Raw genomic sequence first — 21,079 nt, forward strand, 5'->3', positions numbered from 1 at the left:
GTTATTAAGAACAAGTTTATTAATGCCCTGTGTTAAAATCCAGCAGTTTCAAGTAACAAAAGTATCGTGCCTCCTCAGCACTGCAAGTATGCAGCTGAGGAAGATGTTGTAACCATAAAGATAAGAAAATAAGGACTATAGTTAATCGTGTACATAGAATAGGCTAGACATCATTTGATAACAGTTTGGTTATTAATGATAGATAGGTGCCCTGGGTAGACAGGACATCACAGTACCCCTACTAGAGAGAAATAACACTCAAGATCCCCTGAACAGGGATATCTGGGGTATAATAAAGTTTCACCAGTTAGTGACTCAAAAATGTATATGTATGCTTCACGATCGCCTGTAAGAGCCGTGCATGGAGACGCAGTGTCTCCATAATAAAGTTTCACCAGTTAGTGACTCGGAGAGACAAAGAGTTATAGATATTCCTGGTAACGATGGACAGGAATCAAGAGTTATAAATATTCCTGATAACGGTGGACAGGAATAAAGAGTTAGATATCCCTAGTAACTAGGACAGGAGGTAGAAGAGACATATATAGTTAGAGACATCCCTGGTAACTAGTGTGACGGTAGGGGGTAGCCGGCCTTCATAATAAAGGTGTTTCAAGATCTGCAGACCTGTCTTGCTACAGTCAGTACCCCAAAGACCTTGCAGCCTTTTGTGACCGCAGTGGTCAGAGACCCCAGCCCCAGTGATGGGTACCCAGGGTGGTGGGGGTAGACGGGTGTGTTGCTGCAGTGGACCCTTGCCCTGTGGAACTTGGCATATGGAGTTGCCCTGTCCCTGAGACCTCAAGGAGTTTCAGGCACAGCAAGCCACATGTAGTGACTATCCTGGAGCATTCATCTTGAGGGGGGAGGAGAAAAAAGCCTGTCACGGGAGGCCAGCACTTTTAACACTTTTTTCCTTCTGGGATCATTCACTAGGCAAAACAAGGTAGTGGAATAAAATGAGGTTTATTCAGGTGAAACCCGCGGACACACAATGAATATACAAAATACAGACAGAATATACACTTACTGGAGGTCTGGGGTCAAAAACTAGACTCAAATAGGTGCAGAGCGCCTGGTTTGGAAGGCTTACCCTGATCGGGACCTCGTCCTGGTATTCTTTTTGGGTAGAATACCCAACCGCTACGTTCTATTCTGAGAACTTGGCCCTCGCGGCTGACTTAGCCTCAGGTAGGCAGACTTTCCTAGCTCCAAAAATGAAGCCGGTTGCTCTGCTATTCTCAACAGAGCAACTTTGAAAAACCCGCCTTTGCATCACCGACCCAAGCCACTAGATGGTCTGGTTCTCTGATCGGGCGGTCTCCTTACATAGACACCGCTGTTCTATGTTTTACATGGAAGAGAGGCTAGCGACCAATCAGAGAACGGATCATCTGGGGGAGGACACAAAGCGCAATATTCCTATCCAAGGTGGAAAGTCACTGGGAATCTCAATTTGAAATGAGCAGCATATGTAAAGAAAAAAGAAAACATATAGTGCAACACAATTTAATTAATAAAAACACTCGAGCAAGGAGGCTCCAATACACTCACATGCTCCAGGAATAATAAAGGCAATTTAACCACTCTGGGTTCAGACGCAGTAGAATGCTCCGGTCAGCTGCTACACATCCACCTCTTCCGCATGCAGACGGCGTCTGATGTCACGGCCCAGCTCTCTCAGCGTTCCAGCAATAGAGAAGGATCATCGGGTGCCTTGAAGAAGTCCGCCCTATCGGACGAAACGCGTAGGGTTTTTTCCTGTGTACTCAGACTTTGTGAAGCAGTCAGCTCCCCTTCGCCGTGAGATCAGCTGTGCTGGTGTTTTGCATCTTCCTGCCTGTGCGCCCTGCATTGCCTTGACTACCACAGAGCCCGATGATCCTCCTCTATTGCTGGAACGCTGAGAGAGCTGGGCCGTGACGTCAGACGCCATCTGCATGCGAAATCACTCACACCAGCTGCATCTCCTCTTAGTGATATTAATTTTGTTTTTTTAATATTATATATATTGTTAAGGTTTGCGCTTACTTTCCTTGCACCAGAGAACGGATCATACCTCAGCTAGCCAATCACAATGGGGGCTCGTCTGGCTGCTGACGTCAGAGGAGGGGGCGTGCCAAGCCGGCTCGAAAACCCGGGTGGGCGGGAAATATGAATCGGCCAATGAGAAACTCGCCTACCAGCAGCATCTTCCCCCAGCCAACCAATTTCCACACGCTGGGCAGGCTCCACCAGGTCTGGCAGTCCAAAAGGTGCCCCAGTGGGGTGTCCTTTGTTCTCAGGACCAGGTACTTCACCCTTCCCTGCTGACCAAATGGTCTTCTCACCTCTGGACATCCCTTCTCTCCTTTGAACTCCGATGTCTATGCAGACATCACGGCAGCTATGTAAATGCCTGGGCTGACTGTATAGATATTAATACATACAGTATAAAACATTCAAACACTGTTTTAATAAACTCATACTTCTGGGGAAACCTTATACATGTGTGGGCAATGGGTCTGGGATACTTGGGCTCGAAAACCAGGATTCTGGGGGAAACTGTGTAGCCCCGGTGTAAATTACGTCACGCCCCCGCAAATCATACCTGCACGTCGGGGAAAATTACGGGACTACCGGTAACTTTGTCTCACCGAACTCATACACAAAATCTAAACACAGTTCGACCCAAATATCCCACTTAGAACTCCCATTCCCAAATCCCATGTTTATCGGATAAGGTGAACAGGTAAACCACAGAACAGGTCAGGTTTTTCCTATATATTACATCGGACTTCCATAACACACCACAACTTTATGTACAGATGCGTACCCGCAAATCATACACTATTTGCGGGTAAAATATTAGTACTACCGGTATCTCCGGTCAGTAACACTTTACACAGATTTTAACTCTATTTGCCCCCCAACATACACAATAAGTGTCTGTATTTGCCCCTCAATATTACTGGATCAATAAGTAAGTATAGATATAGGATAAAGTATCTGAAGTCTAAATTTAGCATAGGTTGAACTTGATGGACACATGCCTTTTTTTCAACCTCATCTACTATGTAACTATGTACTGTAACATCCACCTTTAACCTCCTGCTCCCAAAGTCCCGGTCCTGCAGCTATTTCCTATAAAGGACCCTAACCACACATGGCATCCCTAGCTTATAACCCTGCAGGGGACTGTATAATGGGAACAGAGTTACAGGGCAACATAACAATGTACATTACTAGACCCAAGAACTGACACTCTCAGCTCTTGACACACGTTTTTTAGGGGAAGCCAGCCGGGCTTCACCTTTATAATGAGGCCGGCTACCCCCTACAGGACAGGAGGCAGAAGAGACATATAGTTAGAGTCACCCCTGGTAAAAAGTACAGGAGGTAGAAGAGACATATAGTTAGAGACATTCCTGGTAACAATGACAGGAGTGGAGAGATACAAGTAGAGAGAGGGGATAGCCACATATATATATATATATATATATATATATATATATATATATATATATATATATATATATATGTCATGGTATGGAGATTTGCACTCACGGTTTGGTTAGAAGGCAGATGCTTGTCCCATATGTAGCATATAGGAAGGTCCCGTTGAGAGGACCGAAACGTTGGCGGCCCTGTGTTTCATAATACACTTTTTTGATATCATCTTTGCGGTGTGCTGTCTTCTTTAGTCATCAGGATCCCCTGGTTACCATACGTCTATATATATATATACAGTGTTCGACAAACCTATACATTTGCTCGCCCCGGGCGAGTGGATTTAACCCCGGGCGAGTAAATATTGGCCCAAGCAGCACACGTTTGGTACTAGGTGGCGAGTAGATTTTTTTGTTCGGCGAGTAGATTTTTTGGTGATTTGTCGACCACTGTGTGTGTGTGTGTGTGTGTGTGTATATATATATATGCACTGGTACCAATGTCAGGAATAAGGTGAGACAGTTCACATAGAGATGGCTATTAAAGAATACAGTTATAGAGTAGTTAATAGAGATGTACAGATATAGTGGTAGGTAATAAGAGTGCAGTTACATCCATAGTTAATAGAGAGTACCAACACCATAGATAGCGACAAAGGGCTGGGTATACCTTCTTTTCAGGTATACTAAACTGTAACAGTCTAGTATAAGGTAAATGTAGAAATAGAAACAGTTTATAATAGTAGAGAAACAAAAAGAACGATTCCTGCACTCCTACCAACTAGGCTAAAATAAAATAGAGCTATCCTGAATAAGGGTTATTTCGTTAAACCCTTTGGCCAAAGCGTTAAAAGCCTGCAGCCCTGTCAAGGCATAACCAAAGTTGTGTTAATACCAAGCAGTGTACCTCCGCAAGAGTCCGGCGAGGGATGAGAAGAAGATTTCTATGTGTTGGATACTTTAATTAAGTCTATTTTTGTTCAAAACTACAAAACTCCTGACGCCCATCATTTAACTGGGAAAAAAACACCTGGACACATGCCCAGCCCTCAAGGACCATCAAGTTGGACTACGGTATGCACCCTGAGATGTTCTATTATCCGCGTGTTGTAAACTCCCTTCTCAGCCGGGTAGGGAGGGTGACAGTAACACCTGTTTTTATTTTCTTTAATGGTCGACTTGGGTAGTTAGGTAATGTTCATTGTCAAAAACGACATTAATGTAACAATTATAGACTTGGAAATTAGGAAATGACTGTAACTAAAATACTTAGGAAATCACACACTGCTATGATGTCAGCTCCTTAAACTTCACAGGAAGAGACCAATTTATCAAACCATTTGTAATAAAGAGGAGAAAGGAATTCATTTATTTTTGAATGCAACTTAGAAGTGCGGTGATCTAAATCCTAAATGGTTCTTCTTTCAAGCACAGTTTAAACCCATCGTTTTCCTTTTCCATTTTATTTTTAATATGGCCCATGAGAAGCCCTAAATTCATCTTCATAACAATGATAAATTAAAGGGAAGTGGCATTTGTGAATGCTAGTTATGTTAGGATTCTGTGTGTGTGTGTGTGAGTGTGAGTGGGTGTGTGAGTGTGAGTGGGTGTGTGCACCGGCAGATGTTCCTAGGCACTTAGCTGTTGTGGCCGCCTCCTTACCTGCCACCCTCCTTCTCCTTCTGAAAAGCAGCGTCAAATGACGCCGCGGACGTCGTCAACGTGATGTCGCACGACGTCGCATTGCCGCCATTGTAGTGAATGTCATGACATGACATGACGAGATGCTGTGTGACGTTATGGTGACGAAGGAGAAGGAGGTCGGCAGGTAAGGAGGCGGCTGCAACAGCTAAGTGACTTTCCATCAGGCCCGATAGGCCCGAGAGCGCGGCAAAAGTATATGGGGGCGGACAAGGAGTTGTCGGTTCCCCTAAAAATGTACCCGGGAATCATGCCTGACTCTCGGATACATGTAGGCACATTGTCCCTGCAATATCTCCCCTTGAAAACGCTTGCGCGACTCACAGCTAGGGTTCCCTGCTTCAGCACAGCCCAGAAAGGTAAATGGGGCAGAGGGATGAAAAGTGTCCCTGTAACTGTGGGGATCCCTAGATTAAGGGGGGTACCCCAGTTAATGTCCAGGTAGCCCAGAACCTGTATTGGGTTCATGGGTGCTCCAACTGTAGATAAGGTGGTGAGGGGACTCTCGGAGTCCAGTCTAAGTCCCTTAGATAGTGGGGAATACAGGCTAATAAAAGTATACTTTTTTATTCTATTTCCCATACCCAGGGCTTAGGGATGTATTAAAGTCTATTTAATTAATACATTGAAATGTACTGTTATGTACTGTAATGAGCTAGGACTTTCGGAGCTGATGTTCAGAGAGGCTGCCAGGGTTACGAAGTTGGTGCCAGTAAGTCTGCTGGACATCGGAGTTGAAAGTAATCAGAGGATGCCAGAGGTGTGAAAGCCATTTGGGTAGCAGGGAAAGGCTCTAGTACTCATGTCCTGGGAACAGTGGCAGTGCCCGGGCTACCATTTGTTCTGCCAGACCTGGAGGAGCCTGACCCAGGGGGTAGCATGAGATAACCTGGGACAGAGGTGGCAAACTTGCACATGTCCCTTTGCAATTTCAGATTTCCTACAGAACCGGCTTTTCATACCGGCTTCGCTCTGATTGGCTACTGAGAATGTTCCCACACTGTGATTGGCTGTAGTATTTTGTTAATGAAGCTCAGAAATACTATAAGAAGCCGTGAGCCAATCAGATTGGAGATCCCTAGTAGAACGAGCATGGGTGGGCTTTTCAAAGGTGCTCTTGTGCAACAGCAGAGCACCGGCTTCAGTTTCCAACCTGAGAAGCCTGCCCGAAAAGTTTCTAAGACCCACTTTTTGCGCCCAAGTTCTAATAATCAAACATAGCGGTCGCGGCTGGGATTGCGAGCCGATTTTATTTCCAGGAGTTTGGTACTAACACCCGGTCAAAAAGAGACCAAGTTCTCAGAAGAGAAGGGAGCCGTGGCGTGTGGAACGTCACTCCGATTTGGGAACCAGAGGATTTCTGGCTAAGTCCCGGTCAGGGGAAAACTCTTATTTAGATTTCCCTGCACATAGAACAGTCTAGTTTTCGACCCCCAGTAAGTGTGCTTTTCATCTGTATTTAGTATTTAGTGTTTCACTGTGTGTATGACTATTTAAGTGAATAAATTACAATTTATTTCACTATCCTATTTTGCTCAATGAATGATCCTGGTAAAAAGGTGTAAACGTAGACAGAGGATGAGACACGCACTCAATATCAATGGTAATAGAGGTGCGGTACTTAGCTGCCTTTTGAGTAAGACCGTGTGCCTGCTTCTTCTTCTTTTTAAAAAGTTGTAAACTGCCATGTCCCCCGTGACAATGATATTACACTTGGGTTTTTTGTTTGCCTTCCTCTGGATCAATATACTGTAAGTACGGATATAGGATAAAGTATCTGTCTTCTAAATATAGCATAGGTTGAACTTGATGGACGTATGTATTTTTTCAACCTCATCTACTATGTAACTGTTATGTAATTATGTAACGATGTAAATATTGTGTCCCAATGTTTAGTATTCTGTCCCCTCTGCATTTAATCCCAGTGCTGCATGTATGTGTACGCATGTGAAATAAATGTACAAACAACATTTCTGGACATTCACGTAAAAAAGCAGATATTAAAGTATTTTGGGAGTTATGTACACTCTTATCACATTAAAGCTATGTGCCATTGACCATATTTAAATATACAGTATATATATATTTTTTTTTTTTAATGTTTCAGAAACCAGGAGGCTTTTTATGTATGTGAAATTAAAATATTTAAGATCTGACATGATTTATGAGTGAATATAGTTTTCTAATAATTCATTCTGAACCAAGGAGAGCGGTTAATGTTTCAGGACAGCTGTCTGAGCCCAAAGCAGCATCCCATATGGGATGTAATGGTGCATATGGCACCTGTTAGGAATTAAGAAAGAAATAACACAATGGAGCATTGTGACTGATTCATCTCATTCATCTTTAGATATAGAATTCCCACACTCATGCTGCAGTTATATTGTGATATATATATATATATATATATATATATATATATAGATATATAGATACATATACAGTACACATATATATAATTGTGTTTTACCTATACGAGTTATGTGGCAGGCTATTTACTCAAAGGGATTCACACATTCTTTATTGTAGAATGAGTTTGGCTCTTTTCTCTGCGCGTCACATAAATTTGAAGCTCTTGATTCATTTATATGTGATTGTTTTCCTTAATAATCAAAGAAATGGGCAATCCAGTAAAAATAAATAAATAAGACACCCACAAGGATGTTCAGTATTAGAGAAATATATTCAATGCCACATTGTAAAGAAATAAGTCAACAGTACTGAATTAATCATACAAAATATATACAATGTGGACAGAAAAATATACAAATATCCAGATATACCGTAATGAAGGAAGAGACCTTACCACATACTTTTAGAAAGTATAGCAGGCTGACACACTAGTAGCATTTGATGTTATTCTTTTATCTTTTTGGCTCATATTGTTTTTGCTAATGACAGGTCTGTGTCACTTGGCCCGATGAACATCGCAGTGAATTTGATGCCCAGTGGTTGAAGAAAAGGTGTTTTTCTAAACACTCCAGAGAGGAAATGCAAGAGGAATTGTTTGCACCAGGTATTTCCCAACATCAAATTCTCACATGGCTTGTAAACTGTTGAAATACTTCATGGGTCCAGTGATACATTACAGAGCATGGTGTATATATAGCTTCATTTATATATATATATATACGGTGTTACAGCCTTTGTTCCACTGAGTGCCAAATATGATGAGCAGATGGTAACCTGTAATTCTACATGATACAATTATCAACCTAAAAGGGTAATATTTGTTGGGCTTGTTTGAAGTATAGTATATGTTAAAATATGAAGTAAATATACTATGTAACAAAGATGATATCATTTGGGTTAGTGACCTGCACTGGCTCTTCTCAGAAAGTCCTGTGTTGGCGTTGGCGATTGCTGAAATATCAGCTTGTGTTCTGCCTGCCACATCTGCCTTCTAACTCACACTTCCCCTTTCTCTTCTGGGATCTTAATATTACAATTTGCAGTGAGGCGATAGAACGAAGCCAAACACGAGTCCCGAGGGTCCGGCCCACTGTTTTTCGATATGCTCAGTACTTGTGGCCCTGGCTTTTAAACAAGTTGCTGTGTGTCCATTCAGAATGAATCTTTTTTTTTTTTAATTTGCCTGCTGATTTAAAGTACAGAAATGATGTATCACCTATTGGATCGTGTCCACGTAAATCCGCAGAGTATCACATTTGCATAATGTAAGAAAACGCATCTTGTTTTGTTTGTTCCTGGAACACAAGACTCGTTGATCTCCGTGTAACACACACCCCAAGGGACTTACTCGACTGACGCTTCTTTTCAGCCGGGAAAACACACGAGACGCCAGTAACCTGGCAGTTTATTTTCTCTGAGAAACAATGTACACTTTCCAGGTTTCCATTTTACCTTAATAGGAATGTCTAGCGTTGGCAGCGCACACACATTAAGAAGTTATACAACTAAATATAAGAGGGGGGTAGGTAGTTTGGACGCGTGTGAATCTGTTTTTCTGCGTGACGGTTTCACTGTTTGCCATGGCGTAATTACGACGCAGTTCCCTTACTCCATTTTAGTAAATACAAGTACGTACTGGTGGCCCCCTCCCCGGCACATATCTCAGGAACCAAGGGGTCCCAACAGCTGCCATTCATCTCCCGGGACCCGCTGCTTCCGGTCAATTAAAACAAAGGTGGGGCCCGGAGTGGGACCTGCTTCTTTACTCTCTTCAATGCCCAAAGAGTCCACAGCTCCAGTCGGAAATTGCTGCCAGGGCCGCCGACAGTGGGGGGGGGGGGGGGGGGAGAGCTAGGAAACTGTCCCAGGCCCAGTGGCTGCAGGGGGCCCAGCCAGCTGGTGTTGGGTCTGAATCCGTTTCCTAGCTGCAACCCGGCCTTATTGTGTGTGTAGGAGGGGGATTATTGAGTGGAAGGAACTGAGTGTGAGGAGGGGGCTGATATTTGAAAGGGAATGGGATTGAGTGAGGAAGGGGGCATTGAATGAGAGCTGAAGAGGGTGGGAGAGTGAGCGAGAGAGGGTGTACGCAGTGGCAAATTTAAAAAAAGGGCACCCTTAGGCACTTACCTGGTGCCGCTCTCCTCTTCCAGTACTGCACCGTCCCATTGCCATGGCAACATGACGCCGTGTGACGTCACGTTGCCAGCTGCGCATGCCCACGAGTAGCCAGCAAGTGCCAAGCACGCATGCGCGGGTGGCAAGCGCCGGTTAAGGATGCCGCCTCCAAATTGTGCCGCCCCAAAATGTTGCCGCCTTAGGCCCAGGCCTATCCGACCTAATGGGAAATGAGAGAGAGGGAGAAGAGGTGCGGGGGGGGGGGGAGTGAGGGGAAGAGGTGAGTGAGCGACAGAGGGTGGAGTTATTGAGCAAGAGAGGGGGTTGGAGAGGTGGGGGTGAGTGGGAGGGGGGAGAGAAATATATGGGTGAGAGAGAGAGGAGGTGTATCAGAAGGGTGGAGTGTTAAAGAAAGAGAGCGGGGTCTCACTAGGCCACCAGTGGAAATTCTAGTCCTAGGCCCAGGGAAAGCTGTGCGTGTCCTTCATTGGTGCTAAACAGGTTGCAGCCTTTCCCATTAGTTACATTTGGTCTTGGCGAGGCTGCTCTCCCACATGCTGTTTCATTAGACTCGGATCTAAGTAAGGGGAGCCCTGCATTGAGTTTCCTAGTACCTGAATAACAGCGCATTATATAAGGTGTGTTTATGGGAGATTCCTTGTGTGCTAACATTAGCCTTTGCAATAAGCTTATAGTAAAACCACAAAAAGAAATGCTAGGGCCTGGGTCCCGCTGCATCCGACGCGTGCGCGCCACTCACCAGCTCCTGATGTCCTCCCGAGTCAGCCCCAGTCCTTCCTCACTGCAATATGTAATCGGGTAAACCAAAGTTAACCCACCAGGTGCTTCAGAAGTAAGTAGTGGCTGAATGTGTATAGATAATCAGATTTTTTAAGGCAGGTCACGGCAAACTTCCAACAATTGTGTATGTAGTCTCTCCCAGCAACTGGCTCAGCTATGAGCACTAATCGTATTGAGTTAAAGGGACTCACGTTTGCGAAGTATATGATGCCGAGCCTCAGTAATCCTTCTGGTAATCGTTGCACCGCCAACCCTCTAGCAACTGCTCCGTCGCAAGGGGCGGTCACATGGCCGGCGGTGATGGCGTGGTGCTGGAAAAGCAAACAGCCGCCCGGCGTGCTACCCGGAAAGAAGCCGGACAGGAACTCCTCCCACAGGAGGCAGGAACGAAGCACAGCCGTAGAACAAACGGAGGGTAGCTGAGGTGGTGACTAAAAAAACTTTATTGAAACAACGTGTACAGCTGATGGATCCTCTGACGCGTTTCAGCCCTCTCCTTTGTCAAAGGCCTGTACACGTTGTTTCAATAAAGTTTTTTAGTCACCACCTCAGCTACCCTCCGTTTGTTCTACGGCTGTGCTTCGTTCCTGCCTCCTGTGGGAGGAGTTCCTGTCCTTCCTCACTGCAAGGCTCGCTGCGCACTGTGACGCATCAGCCAGCAGGGGCTACACGAGGATTGTGATCAACCGTGACGCGTCACGTAGTGTGGCTGGAGCCAATGAGGAGGACAGATAGCCGGCAGGGGGTAAGGGGGGTTGGATCCATCATCAAGGTTTTTTGCCATCTCACGAGTGCAATCCATACCCCAGGGCAAAATGGCAAAGATCCAGCACCCTACAGAAGTTCTCCTGCACTCTGTTGATAACAGGGTGCTCCTGGGTTGTATTTGTGCTTAAATTAAGCTGCATAAAGATTGGTCTGTTGCACATTAGAAAATGCAATGTAAAAGCTGCATCATTACCCCGCCCACCCGGCCTGTTTTGGCCATGCCCCCCCTCCTCCACTTCTAAAACCGGCCACCTTAAAGACGGCAGAGAGCAATGAAGTGCCCTACACGCTCCGCCTGGACACCGTGCGGGTGCACCGGCGCATGCAGCGGGGCCTTAGCCTAAGTCTATTGCTGTTCTACAGCGTTCTTCTCCATTTCAAATATCCCATTTATAACAGCAGTGCCACCTCCTGAACCAGATCAAATAGTAAAGTCCTACTGGTATTGGATATCTCATACAAACCGCCACACTTCACTAGTGCTGAAAGGGTTAAAGGCGCAGTAATGCCCAAATGACATAGAAAATAATGGTTTTGCGGCATAATAATTCAATGATATAATATAACTTAAGGCGAAGCGGAATAGGTAGCGCTAAATCTAGAAGGGTATATTGGTGTAAATCCACCCAAGAAATGGGTGGATGTGATCGTGACTTACTATCCAATGTGATAGAATTTATACGGCTGCCTAAGATACGGTTCTGACCACATGGTCAGAGAACAAGATGTATATCTCTGGCGCCTAACACATATACATATATGTAAAAAATAAAAAATGTATACAACCAGGACTGGCGGATGATTCGAATCCCAGGATGGACTCCAGATGGTAGAGGAATCATGTACATAGAATGAAACAGATAAATTACATTACACACCACAATGGAAGCTAAACGAACAACAGGTGTACTGAGATAGTTAAAAACATTTAATAAACAACACAATTGTGTGACACTGATGATAGGTTAATATCCTATGGAATAAGTCCCACTGAGGGATCTTTGCTGTAGATAAACTGCCCACTTACCAGATGGAAAGTGGTAACATGCGGTGGAGATATCTGAGAGTCTCCAATCTCATCTGTGGCGCAGTTGTTCCCGGCCTCTCTCTTCGACACAGGCGGCGTCCTGATCTCCCGCAAAGGCTGTCCGGTGCGTAGCGCCACTCCTGGTCTCGCGAGGCCAGATGGAGAATAGCAGTCAGCTCCGGGATCACCAACAGTAGCAGCAGATTCGCCGAAAAACTACCAGGGATCCGCTCTTCTCTTCAGATCTTGTGACTTGTGACATGACATGACATGACATATATATATATATATATATATATATATATATATATATATATATATATATATATATACTAATGAAATAATTTATTTTCTTGCATACTGTATGACGTTATCAACATTTTAAGGAGCATTGCGTCTTTATCAGGAGCCTGCAATTCGTAGCTTGGCTTAGGACAACTATGGAGCAGTAACTGGGATTCAAAGGATGGTCATGACTGTGCTGTATAGCAAAATAATACATATGTAAGCATAATACATTATAATATAGAGGGCTCACAAAGCAGGTCCCTAAGTTTACATCATTAATTCCCAGAAATGAACAAATCCTGCAGAACTTTACAATGGTGAATATGTCCAGGGTGGAAAAGTAGATAGTACAGATGGTTTATAAAATAAAAAACTAAATCTGGACTCAATAATTCAAACTCCTTCAATTTTCAAGGTAAAACTCCAGATAGAAAGTCAGCCAATCTGTTTCAGAATGTATTTTCTCTACAATTAGGAAGAGATTCAAAAATAAGTGCTCAGTGAATTCTACAAACGCTCCCTTTTATGGTAACACATATTGTCGTTTTTTTCAAAGCCTGGATTTTGCAAGAAAACAGACGCAATGTGTGAATATTTAACGTAAGCCAAAGAGTAGCAAGGCGAAATGGTTCTAGAAAAGGCCTTTTTTGGGACATTGTTAAAATTGTCTGAAAGGACAAGTTGCCTCAAATACTGGCTTCATGGAGATACCCAAAGCAGCAGCACCCATAAAAAGCACAGGCTTACAATTTCAGCACTATACAGCTATATATACTGTATATAAGCATGTGTGAGTCTGTGTGCATCTTTGTTCATGTATGAGTGTGCATGTGCAAATCTGTGTATATCATTGTATATATGTGTGTCTACTTATTTGAGTTATACATTAGTGTGTGTGCTTATGGGTTAAAAGCCTCAGCTACTAGCATGATGGGTCAGCTTAAATGGCAAGGTTGGCCGCTCTGGAAAGAAAGAAGTTAGAATTGTGCTTGCAAAATATTTGCTGTGTTTAACTCCGTGGTGGATTAAGACACTGGGGTCCCCTAGGCGCCAAGATATGTTACAGAATAAATGGGGAATCGCTGGGTTAACGTGGGACCAGTGCGCGATAATAACCCATATCACAGGTTAGTGGGACGTGTGTCTTTTCTTTGCAGAGTCAAAAACCTGAATGAAATAAACTGAGGGAAGGAGATTTCGAAACACTAACTCCCAGAAAACAGGCCTATCTGCATTAAAACAGATGGTAGGAAAAACCACACAGATAACTGGTTTACTTTGCATAGCTGGCTCTGCAGTGCTGAAATCAGAATGCGTATGCTGAAGCGATGAAACACTGATTCATTGTTTAGCCACTGAAATATATTTCAGTGCCAGATTCTATTTTCCACTCTGTTTTGTGGACTGCTGTGTATTAGGATCTGGTGTTTCTTGTTATTTTGCATTAGAAACTCCTGACCAGTTTCATTGTGAAATGGAATATGTTTCTCTGTGGTTACTATCTAGCTGCCCCGTGGAGGACCTCTTACTAGATACCGATTCATCATTATTTCCCCTCTCCCACCGTGCTCTCCCCGTCAGCGTTACTGTGTGGCACTTAAAACCAGAGACAGAACATAAAACACAGACAGAGCTCAGTGCACACCCAGTGAAACGTATACAAGGTACAGTGCCTAAATATATATGTATAGATATCTATTAAATAAAATGTTCTTTTAGTTTAACATTTTGGCCAAATTGTTGTAAGCCCCTGAGCCACTACACGGCAGACCACATCTCAAGGGTCCCTAACACTAATATAAATTCTTAATAACCTGTGCATTACCAGGAAGAATGATTTATAATAAATCTGTCAAAATTAGTTGCATAGTTCTATTATAAATCATTCTTCCTGGTAATGCACAGGTTATTAAGAATTTATATTAGTGTTAGGGACCCTTGAGATGTGGTCTGCCGTGTAGTGGCTCAGGGGCTTACAACAATTTGGCCAAAATGTTAAACTAAAAGACCATTTTATTTAATAGATATCTATACATATATATTTAGGCAATGTACCATGTATAAGTTTCACTGGATGTGCACTGAGCTCTGTCTGTGTTTTATGTTCTGTCTCTGGTTTTAAATATATATATTGCCATGCTCAGTAGCACTCCTCTGTAACACTTATCTTATATGCTTATATATATATATGTTGTGGTTATTTTGGGGGTTCAATATGAGCTTGTAGGTGTCCTGTGTGTTTTACTGTGTGGCACCCAACGGTAGCACATATTACTAATTGCATCGTTGGGTTATCAGCAAAGTGACAGTGGGTGAAACCAATTTATGTCACATGTAGTTTCTAGAACAGGGGTGGACAATCCAGTCCTAAAGGTCAGGTTTTATGGATATCCCTGCTTCAGCACAAGTGGCTCAGTCAGAATGACTCAGCCACTGATTGAGCCACCTGTGCTGAAGCAGAGATATCCCTAATACTTGGCCTGTTGGTGACCCTTCAGGACTGGAGTTGGCCACGCCTGATCTAGGTAAGAATGTAGAAAGTAGTATTGCTGCTTTTAATATTTCTTGTTCATGTTACATAGAGACGTATATTAATATTTCTTGTTCATGTTACATAGAGAGGTTTATCAATATTTATTGTTCATGTTACATAGAGGGATATATTAATATCTCTTGTTCATGTTGCATAGAGAGGTATATTAATAATATCTTGTTCATGTTACATGGAGGGATATATTAATATGTTCATATTACATGGAGGGATATATTAATATGTTCATGTTACATAGAGGGGAATATTAATATGTTCATGTTACATGGAGGGGTATATTGATATGTTCATGTTACATAGAGGGGAATATTAATATTTCTTGTTCATGTTACATAGAGGGGAATATTAATATAGTCATGTTACATGGAGGGGTATATTGATATGTTCATGTTGCATAGAGGGGTATATTAATAAAGATCCTGAGATGTGTTGTCTTGATGCATAAAACAGAAAACTCCATTATATCAGGAGCAGATTAAAAAAAGAACCGCACTGATGTGTGTGATTCAGCTAAATATTTTGGATGGATTTCTTGAACATAAACACATAGAATTTTGCATTCATACACGAAATGGCAAACACGGGTTTTAAAAGTTCATCCTTCTCTGTTTTGGGGGGCTTCATCTGGGAGCGTTTCATAACGTTCCACCAGCAACAAAGGGGAATAATGGAGCCTGACATTGCTGTATAAGTAGTTTGTCCTTCCGTGTTCCAGAAGTTCTTTAAAATGAAATGCAGATGGTCAGTAGTCACAATGAATTACTTGCTATGCTTATTACATCGCGACCGCATAAGAGCGGACTTCCGCTAATCGGACTTAATGTGGATCCCCGTAGTACTGTTAAATCAATTTGTGGCATGTTGACCACATTCTTAACTAGAACCCACTTGGATATTCCTATAAAGTTTCCAAGCGTATGGCGTTGAATACAAGATTTATTAGACGATAAAAGGCAACCTGTGTGCTATTTTACTTCAAAGCATCGTTACCACTTTCTCATCACATTTAGGTTAGGGTTCATGACAAAGTTCACTCCCATGTAGGACTTAAGTGCCTCTGTCTTCTAATGCCTGTTCCATTACAAGACACTCTGGGCTACAATTACTAAGGGAGACCAAATCATAAGACACCTTCTGGTGCCGGATGACACCTTATGACCCAGTTCCCTAGAATGGGCTGAAATATGTCTTCCAGCACCAGAAGGTATCCCGTGGAGTAGATATTGTCCACTATGACTCAGAAGGTTGAACTTCATCCACACCATCATTTTCTATAGTGCCCTCTAGTTTGTTCCTAATGAAATAGTTTGCCACTTTGTAATCTGTAATTGAGAGACTTTGAACTTTGATAATTGTTTATCCTGCAATCCCAGATTCTTTATCTTAAAGTTGACTAAACGCTGTGTTTTCTAGGCCCCCCTTTTTAATATGGTTAGAAGTAATTATCATATAGTTAGATACCTTTTAATGGACCTGATGTAAAATATTATTTCCAAACCTTTTCAAATCAGCTTCAGATGTTAGATGTAAGAATAGGTGTTTTATCCAGTGGTAATAAGTCAGATTGAGTGTTCTGCACACTTGAACCTTCTCCCTGGCATACGTGTTACAAGGGGCCAACACCCTAAAGACATATTTAGACTCTCTATTTGAGATCTGCCTACGTCACTTATCAATCATCCACAAGCCATCACTCAATCATTCATACACCCGGCCACCTTTCATATACGGTCATGTCCTTTGACCTACTTTTTGACTCTGAGGGTGGAGGGGAAAGGCTCCCTGTCAGAATGCTTGTGGTTAACACCTTTTCTTCAGCTTGCAGCTTTATTGCTGGCATATGTGATGAGTCTACCTGCAGAGACATGCTTCTGCACATCCTCACTGCTTGGGGTTAGCCCATGCTGTTGGCAACAAACTTCTGAGACATGTCTGTGTCTTTCAATGCTAGCATCTCTAAGTGCTGGATGTTTAACCTTTTCAGTACCAGACTGGCATGCCTGATATGTACCTTGGTAATGTCCAGTATCGGTGTCCAGAATATTTATACCGCAGGACCAACATATGAATCGTACAAGGTAGCAAACGCTATCAAGATGTAAGTGGTCTCTTCATCAGATGTGATCCCTAAACCGAAAGGCGGGTGGGGCCTAAAATGGCAATCCAAGCAGCACTTTAACAAATATATATATTTGTTGTGTTTTATTATATGCAGCCTTTTATTACCTTTAATGGAAACTAATTACCTAAGATGTCGATCGATTCGTTCTCCCATGATTGATCAGCAAAGATCCTGTTACCTGGGTTCATGTAATGGCTGCCTTTCAGTTTCAATCAATCCTTCAGTCAGTGTAACTCAGCAGCTACAATGTATCCTGATATTATTTTGGTACCTGCCTATTGTTCCAGTTTGCAGCTCAAACTGCTGGGAACATTTGCAACAAATGATCACAAACAGGAAAGTGTGGCAAAGATTGTGCACTGCTGGGGAGCTTTGCTAAAACCTGCTACAGAAATCAAAGGATACTCGGTGTATTAAAACTCATTAAAAATGCCATTGAATTGAATACAATTAAAAATGCAGTAAGTATTGTCTAATACTACAGAACTGATTTATTATTAAAACATGTACAGTAGGATATTGCATGGAGTGCTCCTTTAAATACATAGCTCATGAGGCTCATCACAGCAGGAGTCTTCATCTTTGAATACAGTGTTCAGAAGATTAGCAAACTGTAGCTGAGGTTTTCATCCATGGATGAGATGTTGATAGGGAATGTATACTGAAGCAGGGGCATTGTCCTCAGGTACAGTATCAGTGTGAGGTGTGAACAGATGGAGGTCTGACTTGGGCTGAAGGCATGTGCTGTAAGTGTTAAAGGTTTCCATAGTGAGTCATGACTCCACTGTCCTGGTTCAAGCCATTTCCCTGGTGTCTAAAATATGGATGTATTGTAGTTCCCATATCCTTCTGCCTGGAGTATTGCTGACATTACCTCTTGGAACTAATACAGATAATGTCTAGGTAGAGAAAAGTGCTGGCCAGCTGGTGTTGTGGTGTCCGGGTCAGATATGGTGGATCTATGATGATTCATCCTTTTGGGAATGGCTTGTTTAGTTTCCCCAACATACTTTAAATTAGAGCAGTTCATACAGTGGACGAGCTATATTACAGTGGTTGGTTTTGCAGGTTAATGATCCCGTGATTTATATGGTTCCTTGATATGCTGGATGGATTATAGTTTCAGTGAAAATGTGCTTTCAGGTTGTACGTTCCTTTTTGGGGCCCGGGTAAAGTACCTAATGCAGACAGTTCCATAGATGGCCATCTGTTTCTGATAAGTAGGTTAGATGGAGTGGCTGGTTGTTTATAGGTGGTTCAGAAAATATATATTTTAAGTGTCTTATACTCAGTGAGCGTTGGTTGCAGGTCCTCAATGACGTCTTACAATCTTGACAATATATTATTCTACGTGATGACAAGAGGCATGCAGTCTGTTTTCTTTCTCTCTGTATTGGGGCAAGTTCCCTGGGCATCCTTACAGCACAGTCTATTTCTTGGTCAGTAGATCTCACTCAATGGGGGTGATTCACTAAGCTCCGATTATTTGCGCTAAAATGGGAAAAATTTGCTTGGGCGCAAAAGGGTGAAGCCAAATGCGCTATTCACTAAGGCTGCTCGGCGCGTTTTCGGCCTGCCTTGGCAAAAAGTGCCATATCGCGCAAGAACCTTCTTTCCCCCTGCTATCGCGCTTAACGTTAAATAGCATGATAACTGATATAAATAAAGCAGCCTGTAAGAACTGCATGGAGACGCTGCGTCTCAATGCACGGCTCTTATGGCGATCGTGCTGTCCAAATATTATTTTTAATAATAGTGTACATGTGTAGGCGGTCTCCTGAGCTGAACCGCATTGGTTTCAGCCTCGGGGACCCCTTACTTCAGGAGATACAGACCCCGTTATGGTGTGCCGGTATCCCCTGCAGAATTTAAATGTCCCGGTCACGTGACGCGGGAGCTTTAAAAGTTCAATATATCTGCCCGCAAGACATGAGGTCAGCATTAAGCATTAAGAATTTTTTTAAGTTTTCTTTAACCCGGTGATCAAACAATTGAAAGTCCTACTGCGCGAGAATTAAGGGGGGTGGGGGAGTGTCCACAGTGAAGGACACCACAGGTGAGCTTCAGGGGGCCCGAAATTCAGGTAACAATGGGAAGGTAAGGAAAAATAAGAACCATTTTGGTTCGGGGGGCTTGTTGCTTTCACGTCCAATGCATTACAAAGTAAAACACAGTAACTCCTTTCAGCCACGAAGGGATTTAGATTCCCTAATGGGCCCACCTCAACAATGGAATGCTTTTCTGGATTAAGGACAAACACGAGCTCACTCCGGGCGAGTAAAGCGATTTGCCTCTGTGTCAGGGGTCTTTCGGTTCATGAACAACTTTACTTCATACCGGCATGTTGGCAGAGAATACAGGATACAAATTGCTGTTGTAATGATCTGGTGATGAGGTGTTCCCTCCACTCTCATTTCACGTCAATGGTTTTCATACATCATTTCAAAAACAAGTAAACATTTGACCTATTCTGAGAACACAGTTCCCATTTATTTTCAGCTGCGAGACTCAGGGGGACGCTATTACAAACGCTGCAAAGTGCCATAACCGTTCTAATAACAGCACGAGATCGCTACTAGTTTGGGTTTCTCTTTAATTAATGTTTCTTTATGAGAAGCGCTGGCTCGAAATAAAAACCATCTGATGATGTGTTATGATTTGCATATGTTCATAAAGATTTGCAGATGTCTACGAATGATTTATCAATGTCGAGAGGGGTGATGTCACCAACTCTCCAAGAATGAGCGCTCGGCTGTCCTGCAAAATTTCGCAAGCGCGAGAGGGGGGGCATGGTCGGGGCATGGCCGTGCATTGACTGGCACTGATTGGTTGCTGAAGGGTCATGTGACCCTTCAGCATGCGCGAAAAAAAATCCATTTTCTCTGTCTCCCCAAGGGAGAGCGTACGTGCACGCTCATGAGCTCACGCGCGTGCCGCGTGAACGTGGCCATACAGATTGATTTTAAATGAAGTGAGCGTGTCAAGCGCACTCGGTGGCAGCGTTGACGCAGCCTAATAAGGGACGATGAGGTATTGAATGCTTACCAACAAAATATCTGTCTGTCTGTCTGTTTTAGCTACATTGTTGTTGTAGCTCAGTTGATCAGGGTTTTAGTTATCATATTTTTTTAAGTAGCTGTGACTTTTTAAAATATATTTATTTACTCGGATCCAATGTAACATCGTGTCGCGCTTTTTACTTTTGTACTGCAAAATTTGAACGACTAGAGCCTCGGATATAGTGGTGTGCAGGACGGAGCGCATAGTGTGGAGCGTGTGATGGAGTGCATGGCGTGGAGCGCGTGATGGAGCGTTTGGCGCCGTGCGCGTGACAGATCGCATGGCGTGGAGCGCGTGACAGATCGCAAGGCGGGGAGCGTGCGAAGGAGCACATAGTGTGGAACACGTGATGGAGTGCATGACGTGGCATCACGTGCGCCTGTCGACCGAGCAATCTGTGGCCTGCGATCAACAGTGATGGGAGGCGTGGCCGTGAAAACACTGCCGCGCCGTCACGCGTCCTCTCGTGCAGATGCTCACACTATGGACGCTGTATCCGCTGTGTTGCAGGAGAGGTGCAGTCAGCAGCGAGCTGATTGTTACAGAACTATAAAAGTGCAATTATGTTAATGTTTAGATCAAAGCAAAAGAACATTTGACTGTTTCGAGCTTTGCTCAGTTGTAGAGCAGCGGGGCTCAACTCCAGTTGTCAGCCCCCCAACAGGTCAGGTTTTCAGGATACCCCAGCTTCAGCCCAGGTGGCTCAATCAGAGGCTCAGTCGAAGCCTCTTCGACTGAGCCTCTGATTGAGCCACCTGTGCTGAAGCAGGGATATCCTGAAAACCTGATCTGTTGGGCGGGCTTGA

General features: G+C 43.4%; 1 protein-coding gene across 4 annotated transcripts in view; it reads left to right on the forward strand.

Moving 5' to 3' along the window:
• BBOX1 (gamma-butyrobetaine hydroxylase 1) overlaps positions 1-21,079 on the forward strand; it is a 221,736-nt gene that overhangs the window by 147,880 nt on the left and 52,777 nt on the right. For all 4 annotated transcript variants that reach the window (XM_075567288.1, XM_075567289.1, XM_075567291.1 and 1 more), the window contains one exon: positions 8,031-8,145. In XM_075567288.1, the coding sequence (XP_075423403.1) occupies positions 8,031-8,145 (115 nt within the window). The remainder of the gene's footprint in view (positions 1-8,030; positions 8,146-21,079) is intronic.

This window comes from Ascaphus truei, chromosome 12 (assembly GCF_040206685.1).
Source record: "Ascaphus truei isolate aAscTru1 chromosome 12, aAscTru1.hap1, whole genome shotgun sequence".
Taxonomy (NCBI): Eukaryota; Metazoa; Chordata; class Amphibia; order Anura; family Ascaphidae; genus Ascaphus; species Ascaphus truei.